This window comes from Pygoscelis adeliae, unplaced genomic scaffold (genome assembly GCF_000699105.1).
Source record: "Pygoscelis adeliae isolate BGI_AS28 unplaced genomic scaffold, ASM69910v1 Scaffold227, whole genome shotgun sequence".
Classification (NCBI taxonomy): Eukaryota; Metazoa; Chordata; class Aves; order Sphenisciformes; family Spheniscidae; genus Pygoscelis; species Pygoscelis adeliae.
This window is the reverse complement of record NW_008825100.1, coordinates 3301961-3318484: the sequence shown is the minus strand read 5'-3', so window position 1 is coordinate 3318484 and position 16524 is coordinate 3301961. Positions and strand designations below refer to the sequence as shown.

General features: G+C 42.5%; 1 protein-coding gene across 1 annotated transcript in view; it reads right to left on the bottom strand.

Annotated features, from left to right (window-relative positions):
• Window positions 1-16524, bottom strand: part of SEMA5B (sema domain, seven thrombospondin repeats (type 1 and type 1-like), transmembrane domain (TM) and short cytoplasmic domain, (semaphorin) 5B) — a 185895-nt gene that overhangs the window by 118705 nt on the left and 50666 nt on the right. The window contains exons 2-3 of the mRNA XM_009327140.1: window positions 15411-15616; window positions 48-147 (exon numbers count right to left, since the gene is read on the bottom strand). Of these exons, the coding sequence (XP_009325415.1) occupies window positions 48-147; window positions 15411-15564 (254 nt within the window). The 5' untranslated portion in view covers window positions 15565-15616. The remainder of the gene's footprint in view (window positions 1-47; window positions 148-15410; window positions 15617-16524) is intronic.

Here is a 16524-nt window from a genome sequence, read left to right as displayed (position 1 = left end):
AAAGAGCTTGAGCAGCAACCCTGAACTAATTAAAAGATTATCTTTACCTGGCTCCCACAATGAGCTGGTTCCTGTTGGCATCCAGTGCAAGCTGAGAAAAGTCATGCACACCTGGATAGGTGAAATTCGACACCCAGGGCTTCAGATCTGCAACGAAAATGAGAAAGCAGAAAACAATAAAGCTGCTCTAGAAGCAGTGAGTTCACCCAGACATCCACTAATGGATTTCCTACCAAGTTATCTGTCAGGGGAAGGCTAATTAATAATCTATTTAAAGGGTTTCTATTTATTCTGATTCTCCGCAGAATGTGCAGAAAACCGCACATAAATGCAGGGCTGTCTCAGCAGTTATTTTCACATCCAAGATGGAATGTCAGCATTAGTTTGGAGACAACAGCAGCTTGATTTTACTTCTGTTAAAACTGGGGAACCATCTTCAGTGCCAGGGTTAAGTGGCGTAAAGGGACTAGGTTGCCTTCCGTAACACCTCCATAGCATTGCCTTCTGTGCTAAGCAAAGGGAAACTGCTGCCCTCCAGAAAGAGAAGGTGGGGTCAACTGAAAACCAAGCTAGACTAGAAATGATCCGCACTCAAGACCTGGCTGTTCCAATGACAGGTTTTACCTTCTCTTTCACGTTTTATGTTCTCTTCTAGGTTTCACTTTACCTAACATCTGGGATCCCTATCAGTTAAATCCTTCCTTAATTTAGATGGGGGGGTCATCACAGCATCTTTGTGGCTGAGAGACTGCACAAGCTTGAGACTGGCTCCATCAGCTAGCTTGGATTCGCCAATCTAGGCAATTGTCCAAACTGCGATCACACAGGTTAAATGCAAAGCAATAGATTTGGCTATGCTATGCTTGTGGAGACAAAGATTTTCCAGAAGCTATGTCTATTAACACAACATCAATTGAGAGATCTAGGGCAGATAGTCCTGATGTAATAAAAAAACCACCTGTTTAAAGAAAAAGCTGAATTACTATTTTTAGGGTACTCTCAGGCATGATGCTAGGGCATTCACAGAATCCCAGCTTTCAATACAGTTACCAACTTTGACCTTGCGTGTATCGCAGATCACAGAATTTCAACCTCTCGCCTTACACCTTTACTGCATGAAATAACTGGGGATAGATTCATACGTATCTTTCAGAAAGTCATCCAGCTTTACTGTGAGGACTTCTCTTGAGAATTTATTCCAACTGTTAACTAATCTGGCTGTTAAATACATGGAGAATACCAAATATCTGAGGGACCAAGGCACAAATAAGACCAAATCAGTGTATCTGTAATCCCTCTGTGACCTGTTGACAAGTAACCCTGCCTCATTCAAGGACTGGATGTTGAAGATCCGGGAGGCTCAACATGAAAGGTAATATCTTCTGGCCTTATATCAACAGGATACCAATACACCGGCCAATGACCTGATGACTCATAACATTAATGAAGCAGTTCAGAGAAGTTCAAAAGAACTCTGAAAAAACATGCTCCATTGTTATTTTATATCCCCAATGATAAATTGAGAAGTCTCACTGAAGGCAGTCAGGTTTGAATGCTTTGTTGTAGGCATTAGTTCCCCTTTCCACAGGGGTGAGATGACAATGTTGATGAGGAATCTCATTAAGGTCTTCGGCGTCTCGGCATGCTTTGTAGGATTATGGATGTGCAACGGTTTAAAACCTTTGACGTAGGGATATTTGTTGAGCAATTTCAAGTCCTTTCTCCCTCCAGGGACAGATGAAACCTAATCAAGCCCTTCACTTATCAAAACCTTAAGAAAACACATATAAAAGTCCCTACACTCTACTTATCCTGCCTCTCTTTCCAAAGCAGAACCTTGTCGTGGAGCTTCTCCCTCTGCCCTGAACACCTCCATGTTCCGTAACAGCTCCTGAGCCCCCTCACCATGGCACTGGACACCATCAGGCCTGGTCCCATGCCCCGCCTAACTGGACGCTGTCAGGGCCTCTCCGACAATGAGACCTCCATCCTTGCAATCTAAAAACCCTGCCGCTGGGAGCTGGAGGCTTCCAGCCCTTCTCAGCATTCCTGTCACACTGCATAACCACACACAACACGTGTACCTCCTCTGCTCTTCAATGAAAAGGCATGAGTTAAGGAATAACTCAGCCCATCTAACCTTCAAGCATCTCCACCTCCTACACTCCTCTGGGACCCTTAATGATGTACTAGCACCAGGGAGGCACCGCAGTTTCACCTCTGGCATTCTCCTAACTAATGGGGCTCTGTCTTCTTTTCCTGTAGCTCTTTAGCTGCAGAGACATTTCTGAGCCAAGCAGCAGAACCAGCAACAATAACACCTTTCAGGCAGGTTAGCCAGCTGACATGTGCTGCAGATCCCCTGGCACTTCTGTTGGCTGACGGGGGTGGGATTAGGGGATTGCTATATAATGATGATAACTTTTAAGGATCCTGCTTTTAGGCCATAATTTCTCTTGTCATTTTACCTCCTCTCCTACCAACTCGTTCGTACTAACTAACCCACTATTACAGTGCGGTGGCTGGAAGAGTATTTCTTCATCTGCTGCTCTAAGCAAAAGCTCCTCACTTCAGAGAGGTACACTCATCAGTTCTTCCTTTTAATGGCAAGCTCTGACAAATTACAGGTAAAAATAATAAAAAAAAAAAAAAAGGCAGTAGGTGGCTTGAATCTTTCCATGTTGGCTGAAATGTCAATCAAGCCCAAGAAATAACAGGCAGTGTCTTGATTTCTGTTACTACTGCAGGTGGTACAACTTATAAAGAAACCCTTCCCGGTTATTAAATTAAAGGCTGCAAGGCATGCATCCTCATAGCAAAATTAAGCTTTTATAGGCATGTAGTTGGAGATTATTAAACCCAGCATGGTCCCAGATAAGAACGTCTAAATGTGAGTTGTCAGAATTAATGCCAAACGGCACATTTTCCTTCCCAACCTTCTTTCTTCCTGTTAAGAGGGAAGGGATAAAGTGGAATGGAAATGCAACCAAAAGTCAGGACGTGGGTCTTTTTTTCATTCAACACATTCAAACCTACTGCTCAGACCACAGGCATCCCTAAGGACAGTTCCAGCCTTTCATTCTGAAACTAGCTCAGTTCTGCAAGGTAAGTGCTGCCCTGGGTCTACCCCTTATTAGCTGAAGTTTACACATATGGACCCAATGAACTCCAGAGTTTGCTTGTATTTGACCTTTCTCAGAAGGCTGATTTTTCCAGTGCTGACTCTTTAATTTGGCTGGAAACCTTCAGTGCTGGGGCATGTTTACATTTGCAAAAGTATCTGTTTAAAAACAGTATGAAAAATTAAAAACCAAGGCTCTGGCTTTGCATGTCGGCAGCAGGAGCCGGAAAGCTAGGAACCACATGGCTTAGGGGCAAAATGTTCATCAAGGCCTCCTTTGTGCTTCTCATCTCTAATCATTTCCAGGGGGTTAAAGATCCATGCTCTCACTTCCTCCACATGAGGACCAACGAACAAAAGTTTAATAGTTTCCAACACCGTCCATCACCAGACGTCTGATTCAGAGCCTCTAAAGCTCTGCAAGTCTCTCCACAGCTCAAGGTCGTTCAGGTATCCAGATGCAAAGACGACAAAGCTTTGCAGGAAATGTAAGTCTGCAGACAGAGCTGTGCTCAAGCTATTATGCATGCATAAGACAAGGTGAAAAGAGGCCCTCTGCCATTTCAGAGGGTGGTCCCTGCAGCCTGCTAGCGCGGTGCTCTGCAGCGGCTTCCTCAGAGTACAGGACTGCGACGAGGATTAGTCAGCCGCACAAAGGACAGCGTGCCAAATTGCAGGAGCTGGGTTTAAAGGCCTGATCCAGAGGCTCTTCAAATCATTGGCAGTTTTCCACTGAGCTTGATGGGTTTTGGATCAGCTTCTAAAAACGTGGTAAACCTGGTAATACTTGAGCCTTCATCTCCTCAAAACCATCTGCTCCCCACCTCACCTCTACACTGTGTGTTTTGGAGGAAAGAAGTATGTAAACACTGAGTTGAGACTTCCCTGTCTGAAGGACAGCGTTTGCTGCTTCATCTCACTTGAGTCCACTTGTAGCTCCCATCTCCAGCAGGCTCTAACAGCTTTGTGCATCTAGCACACACCACGCAAGAGCAGAGAGGTTAAATGCCCATGCCTTGAAATTGCAAAGCCATTGCTAGGTGCACGGAGCATGGCTAACCACTGTGTTATTCAAGAACATCTCTTCCGGAATAATTCTCAGCATGGATTTCCTAGTCTGGAGCAAAAGAAGCTAAACTAAACAGGACCAAGGATTCTTTGTGCAAAATAAGGGTATACCCATATATAAACTATCCAGCAAAAACCTCGGCTTGAATTACTAGTCCAAGTATTTCTCCTGTGTTTTGGGCAGAGCTTGCAGCCCAACATCAATACCACACTGACAGTTGCGAAGTCATTATCTATACTGGAGCTGGCTAGTTGAAAGCCAATTCAGGCACGTCTGTATAAGCCCTGTTCATACTTTTGAGTAGCAGTATAGTCACTGCTCAAGGTGTCCACACATCGAGTGGGGGGCCTGCCAAATTTAATGGGAATAAATAAATACCTGTTCTGCAGATATTCAGACCTACTTTTGTGTAGTGTTAACTCGACCACACATTCAGTGCTTCCCTTACTGCCTCAGTACAGCCTCTTATAAGTTCTCTTAGCTCAGCTTACGAGTTCAGGGCATGCTTAATTATTGTGTGTGAGTATTTCAGCATTCCTGAGGAGGCCCAGATGACAGCCATGATTTCTGTAACTGTACAATCTCCTCTCCTTTTGGTTTGCTTCAGCCCCGGCCCAGGGCAAACCATGTATAGCGACTGGCAGATACTCCAGTTTGCAAGTACTCAACCACTTAGATCTTTTTCAGACCACTCACTAGCCTGGAGGACTCTCAGTGTTGGATCCCAACAATGACCAACAGATGCTAATTACTTTGTAACTTCAGGTAAGGTCTCAGGCTGTCTTCTTGGTATAGACTCATGAAATGCCCCCTTTTCAGAATCAGACCCACCGTCTCACACCATCCTCTGTTTCAGTTATCCTCAGTATTCAGAGCATTTTTCACAAAGTAGACAGTTGCCTGCTAAGACTGAGGCCACAGTTTCCATCCTGTGTGGGCCACCAACCAGAACCCATCAGAAACAAAGCAAACAAGGCTGTATCCAAAGATCAGAAGGCTAATGACTACCCATGCTACCACCTGTCTTCTCAAACACAGCAAGTGTGGACACATCCAAGGATGCACAGAGGTTAAAGTCTACTTACAGTGTTATCTTTATTAGACTGACAATCATATTTTAATATCAGCCTCATTTTAAATTTTAGCTCCCTGTCACACCACAGGTTAGTGCAATAGTCTGTGGAAAATAACTTTCACTCCTACCCCATGCTGAGATGTAAAAGTAGCCTCCACAACACAGAACCACTCCACAATTCAGAAAATTTATCAGGGGAAGGAGAAATCTTTTGCTGCACAGGCAGAGCCGAGCAAACAAATGTGTCAGCACTCAGAACTTAACTTTACTCACGAGGCCAAAAAACCCAAGCTGGCTTTGCCCCAAAAGTCCTCCTACACATATGTATCACCCTGCTGTCTTGTCTTCCCATCACCACCTCCACCTCATTACTGGTGTTCTCTCTTTCTTTAACCTAGTCCATTGAAATCTTTAATTGTACATTAAATACGTCCTCATCCCAACTACTGCAATTTCTAGCTTCATTGCCTTCTTAAATCTCTGATCTCCACTCACAGTTATGAGGACTCAGAAGGCTGTTGGCAGAATACAACCCCTTCTACAAAATGGGCCAAACCAGTGGTCTCCTTCTCTCTCCCCTCAATACCCAAATCCAGTTCGGATATTCTTCCAGCTGTTTCATTTTCATGGTTTCACTCAGTTTACCCCTCTGACCCCACATTCACCTCCCCTCCTACTCCTGCTTTTTTTTCTAGCAGCCTTCACCTTCGAGCCATGTTTCTACCTCATTTCCTGTCTACCCAATCAATTCTTCCTGTCTTGGCCAACTATGAAACTCTTCCTCAGATGACAGAAACAATGAGCTCACCCATGAGTGGCCTGAGAGTCACTATGATAGCTGCTTGCAGTGAGCCATTCCATTTCAATGAAATCCAAGATGCAAAAGAGTTGCTAATGTCCCTCTCCAGCCTGTCCAAAAACATGCAGATAGGAGATGACTGGAAGAGGAAAGAATAAGACTTTTTCTCTCTTGGTATCATGAAAGAGGGAATAGCCCCATCTCTCAGCTACCAAGGAATAGGAGACAGAAGAAAATGCTCTGCTCTTTACCACCCTGAAGGGGAAAAAAATAAAAGAACCAAAGACTCAGGTTGTACCTTCACAGAGCCACAGGAATCACAATAATCATAGTAACCTAGACATGTTATCATTTAAAGTTACGTCAAATCTAGATGCTTTTGTGCCTCTCCCCTCACTGCCTACAGCTCCTCCTTGAACTGACCTTGCTGAGCTTCTTCCATCCCAAGAGAGAAATGACATCTGGAGAAGTAGGCATGGTTCCAAGTGCCCAATGGCACTGACATTGGAATCCTCTCTGTCTTGGGCAAACCATAAAACTGTCTAGTGTCTCAGTGCTTCCAACTGTTAAATGGGTTTAGGGATACTGGCTAGTGCATCAAGGCCTAATTATATGTAAAACATGCGATGTACAGGAGGCACTAACTGTTGCTAGTGCATACCAAACATCTTGACTCTGTTTCCTAAATTTTAATCATTTCTTCAAAACAAGTGTTGCTAAATCATTTCAATATGGAGAAAAAATAACTTAGTCCAAACCTGATTTTTGCAAAAGTACAGTTTATTTACTTTTTTATTAACATGGAGCAGCTGGCAAAACACACCAGTCTATCAGGAAGAACCCAGGGATTCAATCCCAGATAATAAGCATGAACTAGTGCTCACTCCCAGTATGGGACAGTGTGCTGTTAAGTTGTCCTTGGCCAACCCCCAGGGAAGGAGATTGAAGGACTGTGAGTCACATTCCCAATTCTGCACATTTCTACAGTTCTTCAGCATTTCTGCTCCATCAGATAGGCCAGTCTTGGCCCATTCTCTGTTTCATTTGGGTTCCTATTTGCAGATGGTGAAGGGCAGGCAGAAGCTCAATCAATACCTGCCCCAGGGGAGAGCCAGGAGACTTCCACTCCGTGAGTCCCCAGGCCTCAGGCTGGGGGATTGGGAAAGAAGTCATGTAACATGAGAGATGCTCTTCCCTCTTCAGCATGGCTCCTGTTGCTCAGACCCCCACAAGACCTCAAACCCCAACTAACATCCAGCATTGCAGATCCTCACTGGCAATGGCCGATCAAGAGCAAGAGGAGATGCCACAGTGCTGCAAGAGTGTAGGATACAGATGCATGTCCATGAGTCTTGAGCGTGTCCGTTTGCCATGCTTGAGATCAACAGGACCAAAGTTATGTGTCTACACAGCACAGGACTTCGAGGAAAGAATGGATCTGGCTTTCCTCAGCAGGCTACCAACCAGGACAAACAGTACCCTAATGCTGCCTCCCCTCCTCAACAACCCTCCTTGAAAACCTTGCCTGCTACCCCACATGGCACTACATGGTGTCATGCAGCCATAGCCCTGTGCCCCACCATCACCTTCTGAAACTCGGCTAACCGGTGCCACACACAGCCCCACTGTTAGCAAACCCAGAGCTTTCTTGTTTTCTTAAGGATGTTACAGTGTTTAAGTATTGTGATCCATTGTTTACTGAGACAAGCCCTGCAGCTGTCACGCAATGTCCCTCGCTGAGAAAGATAAGGTGAGTGCTCATGCATCACTTGCAGCTTCCTATGACATTCTGATCAGTATAATCCCTTTTTTTCAGACAGGAAAGCAAGCTGCATCTTGGCTCCTACAGCCACTGCAGTCTGATGGAAAAAGCACTCCTTTATCATTGTTCAACTGTCGTTAAATCTGCCTCCTCCACATCTGGAGGTAAATTTTTTTTATTATCCTTACAGTTACACGTCTACACCAGCCACTTGTGCCAGCAGAGACGGTGCAAGATTCAGGACAACTGTTTTCACTGGTGAGAATGCAGGAGGGAGCAGAGAAAGCATGGCTAAACTCTCCATGAGTTTCACCTGCAGGTAGCCAGATCTGCCACAGAAGCAGATGCATCTTATTTTGATGAACATCTGAAACAGAAGTTGACCCTCTTTGCTGGCTCACCAGAGACTGAACTGCAGATGCCAAGTCAAATGCACAGTTTGTACTTTTTAGCCAGCCAGGCCTATGAGGACTCCTGTCTTCTGTGGACAAAGGTCCCACCATGAGGCAGTTGTTACACCAATGAATCAGAGCAGAGGGTGTAAAATCCTGAAAGACTTTTGAAATGAACCTGTTCTCATAAGGACCAGTGTTTTTAAATTGGAAGCTGGCTAATAATGGTAAGGGATTATCAGAGACCACATTTCACCCATGACCTCCACCTCTTTTATTAATGTGCTGTAAAACAGAGCAATCCCCATGTATAAAACACAAATCTGAATTTTGCAGCTCAAGTACCTCCATTAAAATACATTCTAAAGATCTCCCAATGTTATAAAAAGGAAAGAATGGATGATCTTAAAAAGTCAGAGCTTTTTAAGCCAAAGCACAAGAGATTCTTCAGGATTTTATCTGCACCTCCCAAAGCTAGAAATGATCATAAAAACCTCTAACCCAGTCTACTGTGTATTGCAGATCACAGACTTTCATCCAGCTAATCCTATACTAAGCCCAGGAACATGCTGGATTTTTTAACCACTTGATTCAGCCATGTTAGAGGAACAAGTTGGCCAGTTGGACCTATGGAAGCAGAACCCTCTAGAAACAAAATGATATGCTAGGTTTTCCATTTACAGACTTGATGTTTCAGTGCTGTGCACTTTGATTGGGGCCTAGCTCAGCACATAAGCTTATGCTTGGTTTCAAGTACACAATCCCATTGACTTCAAGGTAAGTACACATTAAGTGCTTGACTGAGCTGAGACTGTTCGTGGCTTTCCAGGGTGAACCCCACATGATTAAACAAGAATATTTCTTATGAGATTGCTAGTACTAAAGTGAACTTTTTCAAAGCATAATGACATCCTTGTATGGAAGGTTTTAGGAGAACGTGATATATTAACACTCATCAGAAGCAGATGTGCTAAATAAATGAGGTCTGCCATACCACTGGCTCACAAACTTATTCAGTTAGGGAACTATGCTAAGTAAACTTTAAAATTGCGAATGAGGTCTCCGTAAGGCATGTCTTTGTTTGCACTGAACCACAGAAAAAGAAGAAAAGCACTTTGCTTTGCTTTCCACCCTGTTTCCTTTCTTTGAGGTGCTGTCTGAGATCTGAAAAGAGGCAGCCCACTTCTACGTCCTAGATCCAACCACTGTGCCAAAGAAAGGACCACGCACATGCCACTGTTATCTGCTACTGTTAGCCCCAGTTACACCAGCAGTACCTCTAGAAAATATAAATAAGCTACTCTGCTGCTGACCAGAGTTTTCCATGGCTTTGGTCCATGCATATTACGCTGGTGACCTTCTGAGTACCTGTTCCTACACATTGTGAGCCCACCTCACTCAGTCCTGCTGTTGAGCATGCCCTCCTCTCATCATCACCACCACTCATGGTCAGAGGCTGCTCCTTCACTTGAGCTATCGTACCTCTTTAAAGTTTTACCTTCCCTCTCTCCAATATGTAAGAGTTAGTTACTCAACCGCTTTGCTTCCTGAAGCTTCACCGTGGAGTTTTCCTTTTCTCTCCTGCTTGTCATGATTCGCTCTAAAGCATCTTGTGAATGAAGGGCATTCTTCCAAGACCCGTTTTCTTCTTGAGGCCCCAAGGAACAGAACACTGAATAATTTTTTCAATCAAATCTCATTGTGATTATTCATGTAGTGCCTTGGACACCATTAATGGGGAAGTGTCAAAGAACTAGCATCATTATTATTATAATTATTATTATGGAATGAAAAATGTATTGAGAGCTGCTGGGTGTAATTTTCAGAAGTTTTGCCTGAGAGTAAATTATTTCCCTAACCACTGGATATTTATGGCTTTATTAGTCATAATTTTCAAACAAATTCTAAATCAACCCTAAAGAAGAAAATATCAGCTTCATTTGCCACAGTTCCATTTTTCAAGATTAAAAAGAAAATTGCCACAAGGCTTGATTTATGGAAACAAAGTCTATACTGAAATGCACTGAAGGTCAAATATTCTGTAACACCCACAGGATGGCACCAGTTTCCGGTCAACACTCCATCATTAGTTAATGTTTGGACTCCCTGTATGGAGGTTGAATGGCAGCAAGGCTATGAGCTAGAAGACAACTCTCCCATAATGTATTTTGCCTTCCCTTTGATGTTTAGCCAGATATACCTCTTATACTTCACCCCACAATCTTCATCCTTCATTAACTAAAATTTTGCTTTGGATTATCAGAATCTCACTTGCTCAAGAAAAGTGTAAATCTTTATCAAAATTTCCTAAGGGGCTTTCCTAGCTGGCTTTTGGAGCTGATGGATGCTAATGTGCTTTTTTCCCATCAATATACAGCAAAGGGAATAATGTATCAGTGACCAATTCAACAATAGTGGGGGTGTTTGGTAAAATGTCAAGAACCTTCAAAAGAAATAAATCATACCCTATTATCCTTCAGCCCACAAAGTTAAAACAGTTTTTGTTTTCAATACAACAAGCGAACACTTAACTGCTCCCCACAGATTTCAGTGCTTGAAGCTGGCCACATTTCAATAAAATGTTGTTTGAAGAAAGAAAATATTGAGAAAATATATAGCAAGCTACATTCAAGCAACCTGAATCATATTCATCTGGTAGGAAGTAGTAATTACAGACAGTCTGAAGTAAAATCCCAGGTTTAAACACTACCAAACTAATTCATTTTGAAAACCTGAGGGAACAGACAGAGCAACTTGTCTGCATCTAGGAGAAACTGAGGATTAGACAATGGGTCAAATACTGCACACTGAGAACTCACACCAGCCACGATGATACAGTCTACCCAGCTGAGATTTGCAGTCCTGAGAAGATCTGGGATATAAGCTATTGTTTAACCAAGTCCACCTCTCTCCTGTGTTTCAGCATGGGATCAGCTGAGGTGTTTTTGTGGATGAAGACAGGTTGCAATTATTAAAGCAGGACAAATGATGTTCTTCCAGCTTACACTAACTGCCACGACCCAGGGGAGAAAGCCCTGGGAGACAGAACAGAGAATAACCTGGGAAGTCTATCATACTTTTTCCTGAGCGTAGTGATTTAATGGATAAAACTAATGAGAAATAAATAATGGTAGAAACTGCAAGTGGAAACCTGTCTACAACTCATTTCCAGTTAAGTTGTGAACACCCAAGTGATTCATATAATACAGATGACTTTGCAAACTTTTAAGCACTTCCTTGGTAGTAAACAAGCTGAAACCAAGCACTCTGCACCCATTACAAAACATATATGCATGTCAGTCATGGCTCTGGCTCTCAGAATAACAAATCTTACATAGTATTACTGTGGCAGAAGATGTTTCTGGCTTTCCCAAGGGACATGTTACAAAGGAGCTCCAAATGTCTGTAATGAATAGCAAAGGTGCTTTATGTCTAAGAAACAGCTATATAACAATGAAGGATACTGCTAAGAACCAGGACAGTATGGCAAGGGCATAGCCCAGTTGCGAATGCAGGGACCGATCTATTGGTTGTAAGATATATATGGAAAAGACAAGGAAGATGAGCATGACTGACAGAACTAGAAACAGTTTCTCCGGTGTTGGGCTTACCAGAGTGGTCCACAGTGGAGCTGTGCCAGCATGACATACTGTTTAGTGAAACAGGACTTGTACGCATGTGTACATGCATGTATAAATAAAAAAGGATGCACTAGGAATTTACCTGACTTGTTTTACTAATTTCTCAACTCACTGAAAAACAAACAAGCATGCAAGATCCTTATTGTGCTACCTGATCACAACCAAATAGGTAATAAGACTCCAGAAACAGGCTCCTGGGAAGTAAAAGATCATTTTCTTATTGATCTAACAAGGTAAATAAAACTTTAACTGGATTTCCTATAAGCAGAGAGTAGAACAATCTAATTATGAAAAGCCCAAACTGGGTACATTATTATTGTTGGTGAACTGTACAATGAGCATCATTTATAAGCCCCAGGGAAATTGGGGCACCGTGATGTTAGTTTGGTACTGTGCTAACACATAGGACGGCACTCACAGCACAAATTCCCAACCCGTCCCTCATGATCTCTATGTAGTCTGCCAGGACAAATCATTCAGCCCACAGCCCCTTCCCAGCCCCCATCGCTCCTGGCAGCGCAAGGTTTATCCTAAGCATGCAAAATAAGCACATTTAGGACCAGAATTTAGGTCCCTCAATTTGTCTAGACCATTTTCTCTAGGTCACAAGTAATGGCAGATGGTTTGGGGAATGGAGTCTGTAAGGAAACAGGCATTTCTTCAGCTCCAAACACAGCTAAAGTAAAAGTATTTTGTATATGTAGACTCCTTTCTGCTTAAATGAGTAGGTCATGTACTGTATTCTCTCTTACCCCTCCCATAGCAATACAAAGAGATATCAATTCAAACAGACAGTTGACTAGTGTAGATGAGATACAGTAAGCAAGAGATGAAGTACAGCAAATACAGAATTCCTCAGGAAATAAGTTAAAAAGTAGACAGAAAGGAGTTTTACTTGGATTCTTCCATGACAAGGATATTATCCAGCCAACTGGATGCTGAGAATATTGTAATCTGGAGGAAAAGTACAATAAAAAGAGAGGCTGAGCACAAGCAAGGTGGGAACTGAAGACTGGAGAACACAAAACATGTTACAGCATCCCATTTGTCTTACAATGGAAAGCATGGCTAGCAAGGTTGTGAAAAAGAAGCTACTCAACCCCTTTGTAACATAAACTGTTTTGTTACTCTATTCATTCTGGCAGTAAATTAATGCATCCTGTATGACTGAATGGTGTGGGACCTTACTTATTATTACCGCCCATCCACTGAAAATGGCTGGTGTAACCTAATCCTCTCCCCTGGAGCAGGAGCATCAGAAGAGCTGCTGCTGGGGTCAGTCTTTCAGTTGTTGGCTCGGCCTTCCCATTGTATAGCAGGTTGTGATCCGTGGGACGATGCAATTGGAGACCCACAGAAAGCCCATGAACCACACTGTTAAGCGGATACATCGTCAGAGCAATTTGGAACAGCACATAAGATGTAGATTCCCCTCCTTTCTCCCCTTGCAGCCTAAACCTGCTTGTGCTGGCATCTGAACAGGGTATAGCTTTAAGGTAAATTATATTATGAACTGAGATGTGTTTTTGGAGGTGTGAGCCCTCTTCCATAGAACTTAAATACTATGTGCAGTGGAAATAAGGTGCCTTTAATTTTATTCCTGTGTATTTTCCAGCTGAGCTTTGCAGCAGAGAATACAGGATTAAACTGTATCATGAACAATCACGAGGAAACAGGTGCTGAGAAAAAAAACCAATAATAACTCTGAATCTAACTTGGGTTTAAGAGACCCAAATGATAATCCAGGTAATTTTCTTGATGTGTCTGCAATTTTCAATCTTTATTTCTTTTGTATAATTGTCAAGCTCTAATTAACTCATACCAGTTTTTGCCCTCTATCATTAAAGAGAGGAAGGGAACAAGAACAGTGAAAGGGGAGGAGACATATTTTTTTTTTTTTTAAATTCATGCCGGATTAAAACAAAGCAAACTGGCAGGTTATGAGTATGTTTACATAGCCGTCACTTCTGCAGAGAAGCACTCATATTGAGTGCCAAAAAATGCCCGCTAATTCTTCAACATCAGGAATTGGGGCTCTAATATTCCCTGCAGAATGATTTATCTCAGTGCTGGATCCTGCAAACGCATCCTCTGTAAACTCAAAGTTTGGTGCTCCTGGTTAATAGAAAGAGGGCACGCTTCTTCTCTTTTCTGTACCTATAGCATCCTCATTATTGTATTATTTATTTAAATATCCAACTGAGTTCCACAACAACGTTTTTAACCACAAGGGTTTCTCCTTTCATCCCTTTACGGTTAAACAGATGGTTAGACTTAATTAACAATTAAAATCAAGGTTTGTTTACCTATTCCACTGGAGCAAGGTTAGAGCCAGTACCATATCATGTAGGCTTAAAGATTTTGCTAATTTACTTTAATCCACTTAAACCTTTAAAGCACAGATAATGGAAAACAGACAAGAAATCTCTTACACCTTCCAAATTAAGAGACAAGAGTTTCCTCCTCTGTGAAGACGAGTAAAGCTCTCTAGAAGAACCCTGAAAGGTCAGCAAGGAAGCCTTTGACTATTTTCTTCCTGCAACCCTATCTCAAAGGTCACAAAACCACAACTAAATTGCCTTTAGCAAGGAACCTAACTAGAGGCACATTGCAAGGTACTTAATTGCCTTTAGCAAAGAATGTAACTGGAGATGCATTGCAAAGCCTTAAATGGGAACCAAAATCAATATTTCAACATTTAGAGGAAAGCATTTTTAGCAAGTAGATTCAGCAGCTGATGACACTGGCACACTGAGCTTAACACACTAGTCTGGGGTGAATTCAGAAATAATGGTGAATTCAGAAATATAACCAATATAATGACCTAACTGTTGTGTGGGTAAGTGGACAGATTGGACAGACAGCAACTTAGGAGTACATGTACACTCATGGAAAATCCAGCTGGGATAAGGACAAGAGAAATTCCACGTTGCAAAAGAACAGTAAAAAGATTGCCCGCACTTGGCAGGATGCTGCAACACAAAGGCCACCTCTCACATTCTTAAGACCTTGTCACGCTAAATGCCCAGATGAAAGACAGAAAAACTACTAGCAGAGGTGATAAATACGTAACAAAAACAACAACAACAAAAAGCAACAAACAAAAAGGCAGCCACTCCCTGCAATTTAAAACAATTTACTTCTCTTGCATTCAGGTATGTCCAAATTCTCTATCATTTTTCACTTATTGTCTGGATCCAGCCAGCCAGGGGAGGTATACAAGCATTACTGAATCCAGTTAGAGAAAAGGAAACTGAAGCAGAGTTTCAGTGTGGCACAAGATTACGGGGAGCCTGTAGCAGAATTGGAAATGGAGATTCTTAGACCAGTAGTCCCAAAACTGCCTGAATTAAATGACTGCTGTGAAACCTCAGAGTTAAAACACTGTAAAGCATCAAAGGGAATACAATTCATCAGGCCACTTGCACTAGCCTGTGGATCGCAGGTGTAAGGAAAACAGCACAGACTAAACCATCATCCATAACGACACCAGGAAGGACTTCAAAACGGATCATCCTACTGGAACTTGAAACAGGAATAGAAGCTCTTACCTTCAAAAGCAATTGTGGGGTGTTCTTTCCTGACACATTGCTGATGTTCAGCTTCAGAGTATTCAGGTACATTCTGTGATGCTGAGAGATGAAAAGCAAGAAGAAAAAGGCTTGGCAATGACAGGGAAATGGCCTTTAATCTTGAAACAACCATGACTGAAGGGCGGCTGCAGATCTAGCTTCCAAGGTAGGCCCAAGGAGGATACCTGAAATACAAATAATTCCACTTTCAGGAAGATGAATGCTTATCCGAAGTGTGTAACATGGGTAGATAAGGGTGGAGGTTCCCCTTTCATTCCAACCCCACTTGTGCTAAATACACAAGGTAATATTGCACAAACAGCATCTAAAAAAAATTACCCACTTTACAACTGTATTTGGGCTTCTAACTTCAAAGAGAATAGAAGTGCACAGCTCACTAAATACATATCTCTGTCTACCTTTGGGGTATACGTCCTTATATACAGTAGCTGGTGTGCAATGGCCAGCACTGACAACATGAAATCTCAAATACTCCAGATGTAAATGTGTCCCCCAGTGCCGACACCTCACTCCTCAGTTTCATGACATGTCCGTGTTTAAATGTCATCTTACATTCAAGGGATCGCTAAGGAAAGGCCAACATCAGTTATCACCAGAACACATGTGCAATTAATACTGTTCTAATAGGAGATTTATACATTTTACCACTGCTGTTTTAAATGTCTTGAAACAAGAAAAGCCAATTAAAAGGTGTTGCCAGGAAAGTGCTAATTAAGGTAACAGAAAAATTAAAAGAGCTTAATGGGGAGATTGGTGAGAAGTGAGTCAATTGCCTGCATTATCATGGGATGCTACAGCTCCCAGTCACAAGAGCTGAGGCACAGCTAAAGAGGAGGAGCACTCACTCTCAGGCTAGGAGAGGGGAAAGTCATGCATTTTCTACCTGAGCAGTTTTTAACAATAGCAGCAGAAAAGATATTGCTCTAAAAACTCCCCTGGGCCTACCAGGCCTGAGGCAGGGGATGGAGGATTAATTAGCCCATGCCACAAGCTACCCAAGATGCTGCTGCAGCTTAGGAAAATCTGCATTGCCAAATTTAATCTTACTGATGTGCATATGTAACTTTGTTCA